This window comes from Ischnura elegans, chromosome 6 (assembly GCF_921293095.1).
Source record: "Ischnura elegans chromosome 6, ioIscEleg1.1, whole genome shotgun sequence".
Taxonomy (NCBI): Eukaryota; Metazoa; Arthropoda; class Insecta; order Odonata; family Coenagrionidae; genus Ischnura; species Ischnura elegans.
The window spans coordinates 11967448-11990092 of NC_060251.1; the positions used below are offsets into that span (position 1 = coordinate 11967448).

Genomic DNA, 22645 nt, shown 5'->3' on the forward strand with positions numbered 1-22645 from the left:
CAATGTTCTCAGACCTCGATACCACATTGGAGAGCCACAACCCACCAGAGACGGGATTAGTCAGGACGAGATACGGACGACTTGTGCGTCTCTCGAAGAGATCATGATCCCTTAGACCTGTTTCCCCTTCCCTGTTTCATCTGGCCATTTTTTAGGGAAGGTGAGGTATGGCGGGTTCGCGCGGAGGCCCTATTTAACTACAATCACAGAAAAGCAGCGGTCGCCGAGGACGCGGAGCTGCGAGAGCGACACCGAATCGTGTATAGAAGGCATCGTGTCTTGCGGCATGTGGGGAGTTATTGCTGTTAATCAACCAGACTGTACGGTCGGTTGCGCACTTTACAATGAAGAGGCCAAACCTGGAAATCGTCGGCATTGTTTATTTTACGGCGACAACGCATTTACGGCAGCATTAGTTATTTCACGAGATTCAGATCCCATTAAGTTGTCCCATCCACTTCTGAAGGTTTTCAGAAGACTCTCCCCCCCTATTCTCATTGTCAGTTTTCCCCCTCATTACTTACCTGGGTGATCCGTTATATTATCATCATATCATATATTATCCGTGGAAATAAATAAATAAACTATGTGTTTAATGAAGTAACAGCGGAGGCGCCTAAACATCAGAGCAGGAAAACTAAAACGAGAGCGAAGATCTATTTATTACTTGAGCAAGATCCGAAGAGGACGGTCGTGGAATGCAAGACGGTTAAGTCGATGCGGGAAAATCTGAAGACCACATTCGAGGATTGAGGTGATAATCGTCTTGTTACCCAAAAACCAACTGATTCAAATCAATTTAAGGCCGTGTTCAAGCATAGATGATTATGTTAAAATTTAGCGCGATCGATGCGAAGCTAAATGTCATCGGGAAAAAGATCGATGACGGAACTTTTTTCTTGGGGCTTAACTCATATTTCGCTTAGCATGATACTTTTCAGAAACATATCTATGGAGCTAAGTGAGGTAAACCTGTACTTAAATATAGTTGTTGAATGTAGAGATTGAGTTTTTTTGATGTGTACATGCTTAGGTACTATCGTTTTCAAAAGTATGTAGACACCCACGAGGCCCACTTAACTGATGTGGTAGGGTCGGTAAAAACTTGGAAGGTTGGCACATGAGGTAGCCTGCATCCCTCACCAGTACGCCAGCAATAGCCGACGAGGATGGACGCGGAGGCGACCGGGATAGCGAGACAGGAGTCAAAATACAGGCTCAAATGCCCTAGCGGATAGAATGCACTGAGGAAACTCACGTCCACGCACAGGTTGGGCCGTCGGAGTTTTCTTGTGAGCTCCGTGGCGAGGATTCCCTCCCTTCAGATTCATATTTGGACTCACCGTGAACACGGAATGTGTATGTGGCTCCGTAGATGAGTAGGATTTCTTCACGCGCATTTAATGCACAGAAGTTATTGGGGGGGATTCGAATCCGAGCAATTTATTTTGTGAAAGGTCAATTGATAACATCCACACAATAGATATAGTTGACTCAAGAAAAAAATTAACACCGAATTTTTTTAGCGACTAATTTTTTAAAATTAATGACTCAGTCTGCGTCAACACATTTATTTCTAAGCAAGTTTATTGAAAGAGTGGAAATAAGCAGGGGAAGTGGCACAGGTTGTATTTTATCCTTGCACTGTCAAATCTCCGTTGAAGAAATGGATGATTCGGTCATATTTTTATAATTATTTAATGTTGTCCTCAGACCTCAGTTCCTCAGTCTTCTCAAATTATTTTTAACAATTATAAAATTCTAAACTCTTATTATTTGCCTTATTTGCAGCATAATTAGCGTACAAACTTTGTAAATATTAATTAAATAAAGGTTGTAGAAGATACAAGAGAACCTTATGCTTTCTGAAAGGGTTATTCGAAAGTTATTTTGGAGGATTTTTAGATTTCAGTGCGGTTTTTAGGTATAAATAGCAATTTAATAGATAATGGAACCATCATACCTATTAAATTTTTAACCTATGCAATTCTCATTTTGCTTAGTATTTTTATTTACGAAATTGCTACCTTTTATTTACGTTAATCTAAATTTTAAGAGACAGAATAGCGTCAAAATCCACTTCTGGGCATGCGATTTCCCAAAATCTTCCGGTGGAGGACCCCCGAATCCCCCAGCCCCCATGGGCCCCTACCGAGGTCACACAATCACTCCAGGCCGCCCCTTCGTTCATTTTTTAGGATGAAAGATTTCATGTTTTAATTTACTTCTACTTAATCCTTGGAGGTATTTGTAGTTCGCACTCTTATTGGAAGCAAAGCGTTGGTGCTTTTAATTTCATAACTTCCCACACTGGTGAACAAAGATTTTGTCCTGGAGACGTCGTTGGATGATCTTAGACGTATTTTTTGCTGATTCGGAATCTGGGCTTAGCTTATTTTCATCACATCTAGTTTCATTAGTACAGCTGAATGTATGTTTTTTTATTTTCACAAAAGTAGTAATTTATTTCATTTACATATATATCATGATAGCATGAACTGGTAAAAAAATTAATTTCCTGTCATAACATATTGTCCTACGATGGCATGGCATGCCCTCCTATCCCAACAAAATATATAATTAACTTGCAGTAACCTATCGTTTTTTCGATGTAATGCATAATCAGCTTCCACTCCAAATACGTATATGACTGTAGGCGCGTAAAGACGTGTGATATTCATCAGCAGACGGTTTGAGAATTTTGTTGCTCGCAGGAAATATCAGCTTATTACATTGTAATCGTTGTGAAAGGTCTTAGCTTTCATCGCGGGGTCACTCCATTTCAAATCACCGAGGCAATGTTGCTCAGCATTTTTAATTATCCTGAATTTTTTTAATGATTGGTTCCCTACAAGTGGAGAATCACAAAACACCATTTGACAAAAATATACAAGCCATACTTTTTTTGGCCGACATTTTTAAGAGGGCGAATGGGCCTAAACAGAGCGTGAACTACTACGATGACTTTTGTTACGTGTGCGGTGAAATTACTTGCAAGGCTAAAAGGAGGAATATTGCCTTTTTGAGACAGTTTCAGACTTTATTTTAACTGTCTGTTGGAAGACGTGGATACAGGATCGGAGCCTTCTGCGATATGTAGCAGGAGTGAAAGGCTTCTCACTGGTTGGACTGATGGAAAACGTCATATGAATTTTTCCGTCCTTATGATTCGGCGGGAAGTTAAGAATCATATTTCTGACTACTATTTTTGTGAAACATAAATTAAAGGAAAATACCGAAGTTAAAACAAACAGTAAAAGATCCAAACAACCTAGAATCAGTCCCACACTTGAAAAATTTACTAGTGCTGGAACCACACAAAATTTTAATCTTAGGGAATATTCAGAAAGTATGTGAGAATGATGGATTCGAAATCTCGAAAGACCCAATTTTTGGACCAAACATATCTGATAGACCTCATTCTATAACGCAATAAGATGTAAGTGATCTATTGCGCAAATTATAAATTTGTTTAAAAAGCAGAATGAGATTTTAAGATCACAATTGAAGGGTTGGAGTTTGCTGGATCCAAATACAAACATTTCAATGCATAGATTTCTCAATGACGAATTTAAATCATTTTTCTCATGAAAACAATCTTCATTTTTGCAATGATGTTCTCTTTGTTGTGGCTACTCTTAGTTTTGAATACAACGCAGATGATTAGGTTGATTGATTTCTTTAACTTCAGCTTAAAGGCTGTTTTCTAACATAATGGAATTGAACTCCCTTCGAAAGCATAAGCTCATGGAACTGACATGAAAGAATCTTACCCGAATATGCAGTAAATTTTTCACTACGCAAAATTTGTGGAAAATTAAAAGTAGCTGCATTTTTACTAGGCATACGGTTTGACTACTCGAAATATTATTGCTTCTTCTGCGATTGGGATAGCAGATACAGAAAAAATCATTGCTTGAAAAAAGATTGGCTATAACCTAAGCACTCGTTCCTGGTTTCCAAAACGTCCTTTTCAACTATTTTACGATCCTAAAAGTATTACTTTGTCACCCCTAAGTATTAAATTAGGGCTTTTTCAAAATTGTGTAAAAGATATATGCAAAAATGGTGCAGGTTTTACTTACTTGAAACAAATGTCCTCAAAATCAGTGAAAAACAGATAATAGAAGGATTTTCATTGGGCCATAGATTTTTGTAAGAAGCGCTGAAGGATTCGTAATTTTGACAGCTAGAGTTCAACAAAAAAGCGCGTGGAAGGCATTCAAAAATGCTGCCGTAGGTTTTCTAGGAAATAGAATGTCTAAATATCATCGCGATCTGGTGGTCAATGTAATAAAATTGCTCAAAAAATGGGCTGCTCTACGTATTTAAAACAATTCACTTCATCGGCTCACACCTGGACTTATTTCCTACGAACCTTGGCGCCGTTTCCACCAGAATATTTTACTGATGCACAAACGGCACCAATAAAAGTTCAGAAGCATGTTATCAGCTTAGTGGTGGACACTGAAAAGGGATTCGTCAGAAGCTTAATATGCCAGAAAATTCCGAGTAAGTACCCATTTTTCACATTACCTTAATTCTCAATTGTTTTACTTAAACCCCCTTGAATCCCCGTTGAATCCGATCCTAAAAAACTTAACATGATAGAAAACATCTGGGCCCAGCTTCGGAATCAGCCCGAAAAATACCAGAGGATCGGCCAAAAACATGGCTAGAACAGGAAAAATTATTTTTTGGTTGATCAGTGTTATCGATTGAGTTGCAAACATCATGATCTTCGGCTATCATTTTGATTTCAACAAAGAGTGTATCTGGCTATTTATTGAGTATTGTCCATAACATGAGTAGAGATTTTATCAACGGAAATTTGACAATAGCAAGGATAAAATACAACCTGTGCCACTTCCCCTGCTTATTTCCACTCTTTCAATAAACTTGCTTAGAAATAAATGTGTTGACGCAGACTGAGTCATTAATTTTAAAAAATTAGTCGCTAAAAAATTCGGTGTTAATTTTTTTCCTGAGTCAACTATATCTATTATGTTGATGTTATAAATTGACCTTTCACAAAATAAATTGCTCGGATTCGAATCCCCCCCAATAACTTCTGTGCATTAAATGCGCGTGAAGTATTCCTTCTCAGCTACGAAGCCACAGACACATTCCGTGTTCACGGTGAGTCCAAATATGAATCTGAAGAGAGGAAATCCTCGCCACGGAGCTCGCAAGAAAACACACCGAAAGCCCAACATGAGCGTGGCCGTGAGTTTCCTATCCACTAGGGCACTTGAGCCTGTAGTTTGACTCCTGTCTCGCTAGCCCGGTCGCCCCCGCGTCCGTCCTCGTCGGCTATTGCTGGCATACTGGTGAGAGATGCAGGCTACCTCATGTGCCAACCTTCCAAGTTTTTACCGACCCTACCACATCAGTTAAGTGGGGCTCGTGGGTGTCTACATACTTTTGAAAACGATAGTACATCATGAAATACCTGAATTTCAGTAGGTTCCAGATTACTTCAAGAATGTCCTGTTAACTAGTGGCGAATCCAGGATAGGGACAAGGGGGGAGGGGGCTGAGATTACTATAGGGTGGTTTCCTATTTTTTTTTAGGCCCAAATCGAAAGATTATTATTTGCTGGAGTACGTATTTCACGCTTATAGATTTGCGATTACGATATCTATTTTTCGCGATTAATTGAAAAGTGAGAATTTTGAAGCGCAACGAAAACGCGACGGCTAAGTATGAATGATGGGAAAACTCCGTGTGACGTATTTCTGGTTCCCGTTGCCGCAAGTGAAGCGACCATGAGGCGAGGCCTTGAGCGCTAATACGACGAGGATGCTAGCAGGTAGCCTTGTACCCAGCTATCTGGTAGCGCTTGGCTTAAATAAGAATTATTAAAACCTTATGAAACGAAGAAAACTTTCCGACCTTAGCCAGTTTTAATAGGTGATTATAAAGGCATGTTTTCCTGAGCTCTGTGGCTCATGCATGCACTGGCAATCTCAGACGATGTAAAACTCCTATCTGCTCGTATAGAAGCTAGATCCCTGTGACGTCACATGGAGTGGCATCGCATGGGCGCCAGCCTGCCCTTTTTCAAATAAGGATAAAATTGACCATTGCCATTCGTCTAAACCGGTATTTCTAGAACCAATTAGTTTGTATATTATGAATGCACTAATGGTGGGTAACGAATCGCTATCAATCCTTTTGTTTTCTTTGATGAAGGAAACTACCTTATTCTATCTAGAGTAAATTGGATACCCAAGGAGGGTGGGACTAAACCCCCCCACATCCCCTCTCTGGATCTACTACTGGATTATAACATACCAAAAGCGTGTAAAATATGCCCTAAGTTTGGTAATAATAGGGTGGTTTCCTATTCTTTAAATTGCCTAAATCGATACACTATTTACACCTGGAGTACGTATTTCACGATTTTAAAATTTTAAATGATAATATCTATTTTTCGCGATTAAATAAAAGGAGAAAAATTTCAAGCGTGCGAAAATGCGACGGCTAAACATGAATGGTGTGAGTAGCCCGTGTGACTTCATTCTGGATCCGGCTGCCGTCGGGTGAATCCAACATCCAACGTGGTACGAGGCTATGAACGCCGCGACGATAAGGCTTCTAGCAGGTAGCAGAGTACCATTCTAGCAGGTATCGCTTGGCTTAGATAGGAATTATTAATATCCTATCAAACGAAGGAAACTTTCTAAACATAGGGTTAAAATAGGTGATTATAAAGAGATGTTTCTCTGGGCTCTGTGCCACATGCGTGAATTGGTAATCTCAGACGATGCAAAATTCCTGACTACTCGTTTAGCATCTCGGACCTTGCGACGTTACGTAAAGTGGCATAGCATGGTCGCAATCTGGCTTTTTTCAAATGAAATTAAAACTGACAATTAACATTCGTCTAAACTGGAATTTCTAAAACCAAATAACATGTATGTGTAATATAAGTTATTAAACGCCTAAATTTTTGCATGCTTTTTTTTTTCTTCCGCGTTATAAATCTTACTTAGACTATTTAAATTGTAAACTAAATTGAGGGTATGAACAAATAAATTAAAAGTTGGTAAAAAATTGAAGCCGAATATGCAGCGCACAAAATACATTACGATAAATCAACAAGGATAAAAAATTAATTCCTTCTAATCCGTGGCATTTTTAGCCAAAAGCATTTTAAAGGAAAAAATCTTCTGACACCGCTACTCCATGTAGTATGATGCAGTGAAAATACATATACTAACTTAAGAATACAACACATTATTAATTCTATGCCCTAAAAGTAAATTCGCGATGAAATTCTTCGAATAAAAATGCATAGTCCTAAGCATTACCTCACAACAATGCTCTCAGAAGCCGATAGCCGCGCGTTGCTAGGTATGCAGAATTTACACTGCTATCACCGCTTCATAGAGAAGACGAAAGCAGACGCTTACGAGGATAAAACGAAGGATAAGAAGATAAGACGAGAATAAAATGGGAAACGCTCTACGTAAGTACCAGAACAACTTCTGAACATTATCATACCGTGAAATACGCCTTTGAGAATGAGTATTTTTTTCATTTTTTGATAAAATACATCCTACGGAACGAGCTGCTTAGCAACTCTGGTCTGTTCTCTTAAAAATCCTTTTACGCCGAAGACATTTGCATTTTCCTTGGTATTCGGGACGATTTACTCAAGGAATAGATTACTAGTGCCACGTAAGAAGGTGTCATTTCCTTGCGTCAAATTTTCCTGACGGAATTAATTTACCGTAGTCGTGGCTTATTTGATCGAATTTATTTCCGGTAGGCCTCTAGCAAATCCGTTACATTCAACTATTTCTTCGAAGTCAAAATACGAAGAAATGAAGATTTATTTTATTATCAATCGAACATGTCCTCTAAGCGATGGATGCAAGTTAATTTTTTGGGCGTTTTCATGGAATTTTTCTCCGTTGGAAGAGAGGTGTGACTAAAACATTCCTTTGCAAACACCTTCCCAATCATTTCAAAATAAAGACATGATACTGTACGAGACAACATAGCTTGAATAACGGATACGAATAGTTTTACATTCCCGTATGGCCATATTAGCCCCTCTTTAGGAGAGCAATATAAATTTAATCATCACGGTACTTTGAAATTTATTCTATTATTTAAAAAAATATCATTATTTATTTTTTCCTTATTTTGACTTCATTTAATACTTGTTAAAGTAATTCTTGGAGTGTAGGTCAGCGTATGTTCTGCAAAAAAGTTATAGCCAATGTTTGTGTTTATTTAAAACCATCTTCAGAACTTAATTGTGTACATATTTATTGATAATGATATATTATTGATATTAAATTATTATTATATTAATAGATAAATTATATAATGTACAAAGTTAAGCCCTAATGATAGTTTAAAATAAACAGAAACGTTGGCTATTACTTTTTTGCATTACATAAGTTGACCTACACTCCAAGAAATATTTTAACATAAATAACATTGTGAGGGGAATAAATTTTCTAATTTAGATAATTTATTATAGCCTGCATTCAGGGGCGCAGCTCGGAATTAAGGCTAGGGGTGGTTTTAGGCGCAACTAACACTTACGGGTGTGGAGGTATTGCAAACCCATTAGTGTAAGCAGGAGTTGCAGGGGAGATGCGGGGGCCCTCCTCCAGAAAATAATTAAGAATAATGGTTCAAAATGGCGAGTTTTACGGTTTTCTGAGGGATATTTGATTAATCCTAACACTATTTGGTAATAAATACCGATTCAAATAAGTAAAATGGATTAAACTTCAATATTCCTTTGAGTTCTGGGGGGGATTTTATCCCCCGAAACCCCCCCCCCTCGCTGCGCCGCTGCCTGGAATAGTCATAAGTCTGATTCACATGTGACGCAGGTATAAGGTACTTCGCATCCCAAGGGTACAAGAGAGATTAAGTATACCAGGACTTACACGGAGATAACTTGATGGGAGTCACTCGCAATACAAAAATTGTGCGAAAAACCCACGGAGAAAAAAATCATTCGCCTCGGCTAGGATTCAAAGCAGGATTTCCAATCGAATTATGCGTTGTTCATAATTGCTCGTTGTTCAAATAATGCTACCAAGGCGTCATATTTGTGGACAAAGGCGGACAAGGACTCCTTTTCATATGAAATCACAAGAGGACCAAATTGTGCGCCTCAGCCGGAGAGGAAGGCCCCGTGCGGACGATTTGGACTGCTTGTGGCATATCGAATACTCAGCAGTCCATACCACCTTGCCCGGTAGAGTATAAGGAAATATCCAAAAGTGGGAATAACACGTCGGTAGCTCAACCGGCTAAAGCATGTACTGGAACGGATATCGGGGGATCCTGGCTCGAAACCCGGTCAAGCGGTGAATGATGGTTGTTGCTTCTCATTGGATTTTTCGCACAATTGGTGTAATGGAGACTTGAGAACCTTACTAGATGCCCTGTTGCTGGAAGCTCTGGGCGATTCATGACTTGGAATGCTTCCCTTACTGATATCGCAATGCCTCCAAAGCATCTAGCAACAGGGCAAACTCATGACTATACAGAGCAGTGAGGCAGCGAGGGGGGAGGGGTTTTGAGGGATAAACGCCCCCCCCCCCCAATAGCTCACAGAAATTTTTAAGTTTAATACGTTTTACTAAATTGTATTGATATTACCAATAGAATAGCGTAGAGATTAATAGAATACCCCTCAGAAAGCCGTATAACTCACCATTTTAAACCATTTATTATTAAATTTTGCAATTTATTAATCTCGCACCTACCGCTTATCCTGGTGGGTATACCATACCCCACACACCCTTGTATTAGTTGCACCTTATCCTCCCCCAGCTTTAATTCATGGCTGCGCCCCGGATAGGGAGCGCTTGCCTCGAGGCCTCTGTAATAAAAATTGGTTCGTTTTCGACCGAAACGTAATCCGTATTCTTAAGGTTCAAATAAACATCAGATAGCCGTGCTTAAAATTTTGTGAATAATCGTTTTCCAACCTCATAAGAGTGAAATTGCATACTTTTTATAGACAGTGTGCTGAATTACTACAGTAAACACTTGGTACCGCAATATACTTTTTCCGCTAAAAATTCAGTTTATTCACTAGAATATTAATCCCAAGAGTCTCCCGACTTTCGCGGGCTAAAATATACCGCCCCCACTAATCTTACGCCGTGACGTCATAATTCAGTAGGAGTCCAAGCTCAGTAACGTCGTAACTTCAGGTTTGGAAGAGCCACGTTGCGTTTAAAGGAGAACATGGCTGAAAGAAGGAAAAATTACATGTGGTGCATTGTTCCTCTGTGCAATAACACCCCAGAAAAAATTTTCGTCTGCATTCCCATGGAGGATATTAGAAGAAAATCCTCGATGCATGCCGTCTGTCGGGATGAGCGTTAGGGAAAAATAAGAGTATAACAAACCTTGTGCTATGTGAGCGAACTGGTATAACTGGTATAGCGAACATAGACTAGGTATCTGTCTATGATTTTCTTTCCTCTTTTCCGTGATAGGATGTTGCTGCCGAAGGACACAGCGGCGGGATGAGGAGGAGGGTCCGGCCGCCGAGGGCCCTTGCCCGGAGGAGACGGTGACTCCGGGGGCGGACGTGGAAGCAGTGGACAACACAAGGGAACCACCACCATCCACGTCCCCTGTGCCCCCGGAGGCGGGCACACCACCTTCGCCCGCCTCACCTCCTCCTCCGGGAGAAGAACAAGATCAAGATGAGGGCCCTGCCAGGGGGAGTAGTGAGGTGCAGGACCATCCAGGGCCAAACGATCGCCTCCACCGGTCAATGCTCCGAGAAATGGAGATATTGAGGCTAGATATCGAAGACTTGCTAGCGGAGATTGACCGGCTGGAGGCGATCATTGAACATCTGCTAATACACCTAGACCTCCAGGCCCTGGAGCAGAGACCGCCGCGGGTCGGTCCTGGAGGTGACCAGTAAAAACATCACCACCCATGGCCCGCGGTGAAGTCGGAAGTCCCACCTCATGAGGTAAGTGAAGGAGGGGGTCAAGAACCCTCCCCCAAATACTTGCATAAAATTTTACTATCCATATTGCCTTTCGGCTACGTATTTTTTCTCCGTTGTTGCAATGGTGCAGGGGCGCAGCTAGGACTTAAGGCTAGAGGGGGTTAATGGGCACAACTAATACTGGGATTTCTGGGGCTGTGGAATACCCGCCTGGGTAAGGTATGAGGTGCGGGGCACTCATTCAGAAAATTTTCGATATAAATGGTTCAAAATGGTGAGTTTTACGGTTTTCGGAGGGATGTTTTATTAATATTGACACTATTCTGTAAGTAATGGTAATCCATTTAAGTAAAATGGATTAAACTTTTAAAAAATTTCTGAGCCCTGGGGCGTTTTATCCCCCAAAACCCACCCCCTCGCTGCGCCACTGCAATGGTGGATATATTTTAGATCCTTTGTGACTATAGCCCGCCACCCTCAGGTCGACACATGCACTAGATAAAATGAAAACTTTTGAAAATAACCTCTTTCTAAGAAATTATTTAGTTATCTTTCCTGCTAATTTAACCTGCTAAAATGAATTAATACACAAAAAAACATATTTTTAATGGCAAGAACTTATTTCTGTGAACATCTTATGAAAATCCTTAATGACAAATGTAATTACAGTCAACGCACATATTATTAGTTTTTGAGTGACATTATCTTTAATGTTAATATATGATAGAGTTTTAACTTAAATCAGTAAATGATGTCTATCTTCAATCATGTATATTCACTACTTCAGGGCCATAACACCTGGGCCAACTCCCTGCTACATGGGCGGCCAACCACCCAAAGGTAAGAGAACCTTACTCTCTTTTCATTTTTAATTGTTGCAGCTTTTTTTAACAAAAAGTATTCATCCCTCTCTTTCACAGCACTACAAGACTAAGATATGTACTTTCAGCTATTATAATAAGGATTATACCACCCCAATTAAACAGTGTAACCTCCTTTTTTTGCCGCCTCCCCTCCCCTCTCTCACTTGTACTGACGAAAGGGCCTCGACCAGCATAACCAAGAGCAAACTGGAAGGGCATGCGACAAAAAGAGGACATTATTTCTAAATGTCCCTGCTCATTCCTCAATATCTATTTTGGCATGTATTCTGCTGTAATCCTAACTTAGTACATTTAAAACCCTAGCAAAGATGACAACTGCAGGCAGACGGAACCCACATAGTATTATGTGTAGGGATGGTCGAATCAGATACAAATATCCACAGATATTGCCCTTCATCAGATACATCAGATCCAAAGTCACAGAAGACATAGGATCTAGATGCAAAATATTAAATAATAGCTTCAGTGCATTCAACTCCCCACAAGGCTGGAAAGAGTTCCGAATCTCTCTTTGAATGCACCGTCGCATGCAATTCTTGTCCTACTCATGAACCGTTTTGCTTGAAAACTCTCGCAGAGGCTACGTAGGAGTATTTCAGCAGTGGAAAATAAAAAAGGCAAAATACAATTGGCACATATTGTGACTCTTCCCAAGAGATTGAACATTCATCAGGGGAATCTCAGCATCAGTAATTTAAAAACGCATCTGGATTCGAAAATTTCCGATCAGAAAGATCCAGCTCCGAAAATCAAGGATCCGAAAAAATCCTGGATTGGCCCATCCCTAATTATGTGGGTTCCATAATGCTGTTTACTGTTAATATGGGGTATTAATAATCCTGCTCACGGCAGTGCCCTGCGAGGTGCCTCCAGTATACATCTATGCTTCTTGCCTGAGAGAAGGCTTTGCCGCTTTGACTGCGATGCCCCTAAGCACGTGCCTATATATGTATCCTTAAGGTTGAACAGCCCCAGCATGCAAAAAACATTCACTCAAAGTGCCTATCAATTTCCAAGGGTATATGTGTCTTATCATCATTAAAAAGGCCAATATGACATGCATTTTATCATTCTACTTGAAAGAATAACCAGGAGCAATAGCATGTGTTATAAGTAGAGCAGATGATCCAATATTCATCTTAACTCTTGAACGGCTAGCGTGCCCATATGGGCACAGCTGCAGTGGTCTAAATAATTTCGTATAAATTCCGACCCAAACATTATAGAGCATGCTGTTTTCTCCAAAAATGATTACAATGTATCACTTTATTCGGTTCGTGTGCTTACGGCCAGCATTTGTACCAGCAGTTGACTGTGGCATGATGGGTATTCTTACTCACTCTGTTCGAGGTGGAAAAAGAGGAAAAATGGCGAAGTGTCTTCAGTAAATGCGATTTTTTTCCTTTTTATTTTTTATATTCGGCTAAGTATTTAATCTTATCCTCATAATGAATGATGTCAACTTCGGTTTCTTTTGCCAGTATTGTGATATCTTTCGTATGAAACAAGGAATTTGAATTTATTTTTGGGTGATCCCATATGGGCACGCTAGCCGGTAGCCGGGGGTGTCTTTTTTGGCTGGTGTCCTTCGCTACAAACGTCATTATTGGGTCTGTTATCAAATAATCTCGATGTAAAACGCTAATTTTTTGTCAATCTTTCATTTTTTTCTTATATCACTCGATTTTAACGACTTCAATATTTTTTGCTGTATTTTTTTGTAATATTTCCATTAATTTTTAGTACAAAAATACATTTTATACTATTCAACACTTTTATTCATGGTGCTTGCGTTATACTTTGCTCAACTATCCAGTATGAAGAATGATAGGGCTATTTTCCACCACTGGTATACATACCCAACAATCAAGTGCATGGTGGAAGGGTTAAGGATGAGAAAGCTAAAACATGATGAATCCATGATAAAATATTTTGGCAATCATGGCTACAAACAGTTCATACGGGGTGAAACTATAAGTTTCGGCTTTAAAATATAGTGCTTGAATGCTCCTCAAGATTACTTGGTGGACTTCAGCATATAGCAGGGACTGAGTGCTGAATAAAAAAATAACTACCATAAATTCGTAGGTAAATGCTCTTCGTATTTGCTTATCATGTTGGACAATTTACTAGAGCAAGCGATAAATCTTTTCCATTTATTTTGACAATAGGTTTACTAGCTTTCCTCTTATAAATCAGTTAAAATCTCAAGGATGTGAGGCTACTGGAACAGTTGTGAGAAAAAGGATACTCAAAGGTCGAAAAAACAGCTAGCTAAGCGGCCCCGCTCCTCCCATGCTTTCGCACGGGAGAAAAAAGGGAATATTGTTGTTGTTAGATAGAATGATTTTTCGGTAGTGACTGTCAAGTCACCTTGCCAATGTGTACACCCACTCTCAAATGTCACGAGATTCCCGCGTGTTACCTCAAAAATGGTACAAGTTAGGCAGCCAGCAGTGGCAGAGCAGCTCTATATACAATATTTAGATAGGCGGAACTGATCTCACGGATCAAAATATCAACAGGTACAGGAATGCTATCAGAGGAAAAAATGGTGATGGTCCACATGAAGCTATTTCCTTGATGCTGTCATTGTAAATGCCTGGATCAATATGGAAAATTCTGGTTCAAATATACCGCAGTAAACCTTTAGGCGAGAGATTGCACAAGTGTTTTTGTAACGAAAATGTACCTTTTCCAGAGCTGGTGGTCGTATTTAATATTCCCTATCAAGTGCAACTAATCATAGCCAGTCTGATGACATAAGGTATGATGGCAGGGATAACCAATTTGTCCTGGTTCATAGACGCCGATGTTCTTATGAAGAATATTCTTTCCGCGCGCGCTCAGACTGTGCTAAGTGCCCTGGTGTTTGCCTTCAATGAAATTCTAACGATAATACTCGGCAATTGAAAACCCAATATATAGTATTCAAAAACTCTACCAGCAATAAAGGACTAATTTTGTTAATAAACTCATCGATAACGTGTTTTTTTATTCAATAACTGTTTTCAAATCTGTGTTATATACTGTTAAGATCTTTGGACAGCCAAAAAAATGTTTAAACCGAAAAAAATATAGTATAATGACTTGAAATTACTTCAAATTGCCAAATAAAAGGAGTACTATAGGTAAATGCGAAAACATATGGCGTATCACGCAGTAAAAATAAGAATTATGATGGTTCGAGCGATTCTTCTGCAGAATGCAGACCGGTGGCCGGAACGGCTAGCGTGCCCATACGGGCACACCCCCTCTAGCAAGAACGAATCAACAGAATTTTAAAACTAAGTGTTTTTCTGAATCCTTAGGAGGTAATCAATCAGTTTTTAACGGAAAAACATAATAAAACTCCGAAAAAAAAACTCCGCTGTTTAAGGGTTAAGCTGGCTCATGATGAATATCATTTAAATTGTTTTTTTTTCAGCCATAACACCTGCGGCCACTCATCCCGCTGCGACATTAGGGGAATGACACCTGCCCCAGGCCTGCAGCACATCATCAAAACGGTATGAGATTTGTTCGTATTGTCATTTTTCCTCATACACATATATATATTCCATATTCCAAAATCCCAAAAACTATACACTGGCTCAGGGACTATAATTTGGAACTCACTTGGAACTTAAGCCTTTGCATCAGCACTCAATGTATTCAAGCACAGGCATTTGAATATGTATTCAAATGACTACCTAATTCAGGACAATGTGGATGGAATCAAAGAATTACATAGTCTAAGGTATATTTTCATCACTGATGGACCCATTCAGTTTTTCAATCTCAGTCCTAACAGTTCCTTCCTCACAATGAGAACTTTTATGTTGCATGGGCATACCCAGTGGAGGGCAGGGGGGGCAACTGCCCCCCCCCCCCCCCAAAAGCGAAAATTTAGTTTAAAAAAAAGTTATGAACAAATTTTCCTTTTGAAGAAAAATAATATTAGCTGGAGTCATGAAAATAAAATAAACATCATTATTCTTTCAAACAAATAAGTATAAAAACTAATAAATTGCTGTCATAATTTCCTTAAAACTTTGGCTTCATTAGCCTTTTCTCTTCACAAAAGTTACAACTTGAATAACCAAAGCTAGTTTCCCCCCCACCTAGATTTGATTCTGGGTACAAGCATGGAAAGTTGTAATAATTTGGTACCAAAGTAATTACGAAACGAATACAATAAGGAACATTTACATCTGGAAGAAAGTTTTGTGTCAAATAGTTCAATACCCACACCAATGTTCATGGCAGATGATGTGGTATACTTTTTTCTCCCTGTAGCCTTGCTGTTTCCTGCTGAGAACAATTTCCTCATGTGATACATGCATGTACCCACTACAGATGAACTTTGCCTCTGATTTCCTTCATGCATTTTACCACCTTCTGATGGAAATAGCAAGTAATTATCCATCCCCATGAAGGAAATGGAGTGGTTATTGATTTTTTCATATTTTTTAATTCCATCGTGTGCATGATCATATCAAATTTCCAAAATATTATGACACCGGTGGTAAAAGTGCCATGCCAAAAATGTTTACCCTTTTGCAGGGACCTATCGCCTACCCTCTGGGAATCTACCTGTGTCACATGCCGCAATAGCACTGAGCACATGGCAGGGAAAGAAAAGAATGAAATGAAACTCCCTTTCTCAGCTCTGCTTACATGTTTTACTGAAAATCTTCTCTGCTACCAGCGTTTGAGATAGCCAATATATGTAAAGCCATCTAATAGTCATTGCTTATTTTGGGGTAATCTGCTGATGACATCTTAGTCATTGATAGTTAAATACGGATAACATCCTTACGGAATTATGTATTTCATTCAAAAGAATTAACAAGTAAATATAATAAATAGCAAAAGAGGAATAACCTCTTGAAATTTGCTGTATCTTTCCAGACACTGGATCACGTCTATCGTGGAAAACTGAAGGTCAAAAGTCAATACTTAATTGTCCATTTGAAAATTTGGTTGATAAGGTAATCTTGACCGGACCAATTAATTTCCCTAATTGTATGATTCTTGATGTATGACGAATTTCAATAATACATTACGCATGTTATCCTTTTTTTCTCATTGCATGTGCAAGGCACGTAGCCAGGTAATATATGATCAAAATGACCTAGGTACTGAATCTAAATTAGTCATCTTTTTTCCTCCATCACCCACCATTTTTGGGGGAAGTCCTTCCTCCAACTTTCATCATTTTGCTATCATTTGGTGGAATGAAAAGGATTCTTTAGCATTTATATTACTTATTAGGGTTTTGAGAGGTACAAAGTTCTAAAAGATGATCATTTATGCTAAGGAGATAGAATTGGGGGGGATTAGTAAACAGTCTCTATTTTTCAGGGTCACATGGCATCATTAGTTCTATCAACATCTAGTTCTATGCATTTAATTACAGTAAAAAACCAAGCCTTCATCTTCTGTAAAAATTTCAGTGTTGACTGTCATGTACTTGTAGGAAAAAATTTTTATGCCCTTTACAAAGAGATTGGCACCCATTCACATGTAACTTTGTGCCATATGTTACAGCAGTTTGACCAAATACCAAATATTTGGTCAAACTACTGTAACAAGTGGTGCAGCAAACACTTGGAGCCCAATCCTAGAGCTCACGGCCAACTTGGCAGCCAGAGTAAAATTTATAAGCAGTTTGAAGAATTAAACGCTTAATTTGCTAGTCATTTCACCAAAAAAGCATAGCAAAAAATAACAACAATGAATCTTCACAAACGTCAGACCATCTCGGAGGGAGTGGGTTAAAGTCCTCGCCTGCCAAACCAAAGGTCGTGGGTTTGAGTCCTGCCCGGGTAGGTTGCCCCTACCCTGGGCATGGTTGCATGTGAAAGTCATCGTTTCATGTTACGTATTTCCCCCGTTGTGAAAGGCCTGAAATGAGCTATTTTTTGGGCGATGTAAACAAATAAAATAAATCAATATAACAACCTTTGTCATATTGTTTTGAGAAACTTTATGTGCAAAAAATCTTAGGCTCAAAAATAGTAATTCATCAAAACTTGAGGAAGTAGAACAATTTTACTATCGGGCAGAAACTATAAAGAAATACAGATTCAGCTGTAACAATGTCAGGGAAGGAATAGAATTTGCAAATGAGAATATTATATCCTTCTTTCACTTCCGTCTCGTAGCAACCATTACAATGTTGTCTTACTTCTAAAACTCTCTCTTCTTTTTTCTCTTAGTTTACGGCGGGATTTATTTTATTTTTCTTGTTACTTCCATTTTTTAATTAGCTTCATACCGAATTTCAGGTCCCATATATTCTGTTTGATAGAAGTACCTATTGTTGTAAATCATCCATTCAAAATTGTTTGTATTTGTTTTTTTTACATTCAAACTGTTTTTTTTGCATTGAAAGCAATGGTATATTATTTCTCAATTACATTTTCTCTTAGATTGGTAGACATCCGAAGGAATGATCCATTTTCTCCATTGATAATGGATCATACGCCTGTGAACCAGTTGGATGTATTCCTGCCTGAATCAATGAAGATTGCCTCTACTTGCAATAATTTACATCCAACGAGAATGATTTTTGTGAATGACATTGCAGCTCTTTTCTTCTGAAGGTTAAGGTGAAGATGATGAGTTGCAAGTAGCCTCCATCCCAGGCTCCAGTCTGGCACAGAAAAAGATTGTTCATGGTGGTTTATCAACCGTTGATCTCAGAGGTATTAATACCTACGTTTCATATTATTCAACCGGTGCCAATTACTGTACGTTATTTTTATTAGAGTAGTATGTACGTGATTTCCTCCAATATTCAAGCGCATCATTTTTTACTTTCATTCAGGGGTGTACTTAATGATATTGAATCGAACCATTGCCACCTCTTAATATGAAATAATTTGCTCAGCTGCCATTAATTTATGAATGATCACTGCCTTTTAAGCAACAATTACCTGAACGAAATATTTTGCAAAAACATATACTTTATCTCTAGTACCAAATAGGGTAGTTTCCGATTTTTATTTTATTTCCCAAATGTAAAGATTATTACTCCTGGAGTACGAATTTCACACTTTTAGATTTTTAAATGACGATATCTATTTTTCGAGATAAAATGAAGAGTGAAAATTTTCAAGTGCGCGAAAATGCGACGGCTAAGTAGGAATGATGGGAAAAAGTCCGTGTGACGTATTTCTGGTTCTCCTGCCGCCTTGTAAGGTGACCTTGGAGTGAGGCTTGAGCGCTGATACGACGCAGGCTGCTAGCATGTAGCCGAGTACCCTGCTAGCAGGTAGCGCTTGGTTTTAATAAGGATTATTATTCCCCTATCAAACGACGGAGATTTTCCGAACTTAGGTATTTTTAATGTGTGATTATTAAGAGATGTTTCCCTGAGCTCTGTGCCTTATCAATGCATTAGTAATCGACGATGTAAAACTCCTATCTACTCGTATAGAAACTAGGTCCCTGTGACGTCACGTGGAACAGAATCGCATTGGCACCAATCTGACCTTTTCCAAATGAGGTTAAAATTGACCGTTTCCATTGGTCTAAACTGGGATTTCTAAAACCAAATAATTTGTACATTATGAATACACTAATGGTGGGCAAGGAATCACAATCGATGCATTTCGTTTTCTTTGATGAAGGAAACTACCCTATTGACGCAAGTAAAAATTTAATTATTGTAAACAGAGATAATAGGTACTTATCACGCCTTTCAATGATACTTTAGGTCATCATAATAATTTACATTGCTGTTCTTCCCTGTCGCCTGTTCATTTCCTTGCAGTACATCAGACTAAACATGTATATGTTGTGTAATGAGACACATAATTTCTTGCTGTGTTGAAAGAGTTGAATACAAAATTATTTTTCTATTTAAAGAGCTACTAGCTAGATGTATTAGCTATAGCAAAATTACTACTGACATGATACTGCTACTGGGACTTGATTCCTGGTAACAGGTTTCATGGAACAGGTAATTCAATGGTTCACCATTTCCTCCTGAAAAACTTTAATACATATGAGTCAAGGTTTTTGGGCATTCCTCCGCGTTGTGTTGTTCAAGACAGTTTCTCCAGTCATCTAGCTGTCGTCTTCAGGTCGGAAGTAGTGATGCGTAAATTTCGCCGTCTTATATAGGAAATTTAGGGATATTAGGTCGGTTCTGATTGGTTGGATCTCAGGTGGGCTCTGATTGGTCATTGATGTAGAAGACCCTTTACCATGTGTTGGCTAATGTGTAGCAGTCTTCTCTGTTGCAGTTCTCAGGATGCTTAGCTATCTTTATAGCTTCTGGGATTAGCCTAGGATAGTAACGGCATTCGTTACGCAGGGTTTAAGCTCATCGAAATCCACAGTGTGGCAGGGTTCTGACCACACGTGCTCCGACACGGCGGAACTGCTTCCTCTCCGTGGCGCGTTCATGTTCCCTTTCTGTTGGTTTAGATAGATTGGCACCTCTGACCCGAAGGCGCCCGCAGGATGGCTGTAGAAACTGTTGTCCCCTATGTAAATCCCAACATGGAGGAACGTATGAAAGCTGAGACTGATATGACGAAATGCCATGCAAACCTCACACATAAATGGAATACACGTGTCTAAAATGCACTAATAGAAAAGCAGGTAAAGAGTGTTTCTGATAGCAATAACCTCATACATACTTGAATGAATCGATGATTGAATGGGAAATAGTTTTCAGGTCAATAATATCAGGTTTTATCAATTTTGGTACACCATTCCTCTATAAAGTTTTTAAGGATTCTGTCATACTAATATCCTCTTTTTCATTTCTCTCTCATGTCATTTTAGATACTCTGCAGGTGTGTGCAGATTCTTATCCTCCTCACTTCTGAAGGACCACCCCCTTGCAGAATTGTTGAAGCTGTCTCCCCTCCAGTAGCAGCTGAATTTTTTTCTTCATCGTTCCTTCTCTCGCTGCAATCCCAATGGAAGTAGCTGATTCGGTGGCTTGGCTGTAATTTTGTCATTTTTTTGTGTTCCTGAGCAAATCCAAAATCCAATTTCCTAGTAGACTTAGGCGAAAGATTGGAATCATTGCTTCGGCCTCCTCATCGCATCACAGCGGAAGAGAATTGACTTAAATGGCCAAATATTCTATGGTTCATCATGAAAGGCTGTTTTTTGAATGCTAATTAGTTTTCTGGTCAGTAAAAAGATTCATCCAATATGCTGTATTTTTTCTTTCTCTTGTTGCTTCTTTCAACGCAATCTGACGGAAATAAGTGAATCTGGTGGGCTGGACTCATTGATGGCTGTAATTTTGGCATTTACTGATACTCCTAATGAATCCTAAATCCCATTTGGGAGCAGTATTAGGAGAAAGATTGGAATGGATACTGCCTCCTACTCGTCAAGTCACCGAAGAAAAGAATCAAGATGAAGTAACAACAATTTTAGTTTCGAGTATTTTAGGCTGTTTTTTGGGCATCCCCACCTCCTCCAGGAATGTTGGTACTATTTCATTTGCAGATAATCCAATACTTTCATAGGTTGTCTTCTCACTATTATAACCTTGAGTTGAGAATTTTCTCACACTATTGTTTGATATGTGAGTTATTCCAAACTTTCCCTCATTTTTAAATGTAAAAATGTATTTTATATCAGAATATATAACTTGTTCTCAGATAGTCTTATGTCGACTTTGTGCCCTTATTGTGAGTTCTATGTGTGAGGCATTGAATTTACTGAGTCTACCTAGGATTGATATATGTGTTTGCTCTTGATCCTGAAGAAAATTACAATATTGAGTACCTACATTTTTTCTTGTAAAATATGCTGTTCTGATGCCTACATTAGTTGATGAATAAGAATAGTTTTCGAAATTAGTCATTTGTTATTTCCCCTAATGAGAATATAATGCCGGTGTATTGATGGATTCATATGTCCATAATAAAACCCAATGATAAAAAATGGGTGTCAAGTTCTAGTAAATATCTAATATGTAACGTTCTTAAATAATCTGATTTTACACCATCCCCCCGTGATGACACTATCATGCGTTAAAGTTATCTATTTGAAAGAAAAATCCTTTTCCGGATGTGTGTTTCCTTTAAAGTATGATCTAATGGTAGGTTTTTAATTAATGTCCAAACCATAATTAAATGCATATACACCTAAATCTCTCTAGCATCTGCTGGTTTCCGTTTGTTGAAATGTGATTGAAGGGCTGGTAGATTATTTTTCAAAACATTTTCTCTATATATGCTAGACTTGGAAAAATGCTTTCAATCAAATCTCTATCAACAATATTTGTGAAATATTCCACTATCGTATCAACCTCTCATTAATATAAGACCACATTTCCCATTTAAAAGATTTTTTCCCAAATTATATATTCTGTACACCATGTATGTTGACCATAGACATATAGAATGAGACCTAGCAACCAAAGCTGCATGACTCAAACTCCAGGAATATAAGCCCAATGGGAAATGAGATTACCCGATGGTATGTACTGAGATAAATAACGTCCACGATCACATTGGACCGTGGGAGCTAGTGTTTTCTATCGGACTCCGTGGCGATCGGTATTTCCTATCTTAAGATTTTCAATCGTCCCGTATCTCAATTTTTCCGCGTTTTTCCCGTATCTTGGAACGGAAAAAGATCGTAGCTCATCTTACATATAAAAGTTATTTTCAAAATTCCCGGCAATGTACAAATATATTTCTATCGCGAAGTCTTTATGAAAGGCGTAGTACAAAAAGACCCAGATTACCCTGAACCGAAGTTTTTTGCAATTTCAAAATTCTACGTTTATATAGGCTTCACGATAGGCTTGAGTGTTGCGGGGTGCCCTCTAAGCTC

General features: G+C 38.8%; 1 protein-coding gene and 1 long non-coding RNA gene across 2 annotated transcripts in view; both read left to right on the forward strand.

The window, feature by feature from the left end:
- Positions 1–10928, forward strand: part of LOC124160453 (cuticle collagen 2-like) — a 146847-nt gene extending 135919 nt beyond the window's left edge. Inside the window, exon 4 of the mRNA XM_046536305.1 lies at positions 10489–10928. Coding sequence (XP_046392261.1) covers positions 10489–10928 — 440 coding nt within the window. The remainder of the gene's footprint in view (positions 1–10488) is intronic.
- An 826-nt stretch (positions 10929–11754) lies between these two features.
- Positions 11755–21585, forward strand: LOC124160658. Its single transcript, XR_006865216.1, has 4 exons — positions 11755–11798; positions 15270–15351; positions 18259–18534; positions 20627–21585. It is a non-coding gene; the product is annotated as an uncharacterized LOC124160658 (long non-coding RNA).
- Positions 21586–22645: the final 1060 nt, after the last annotated feature.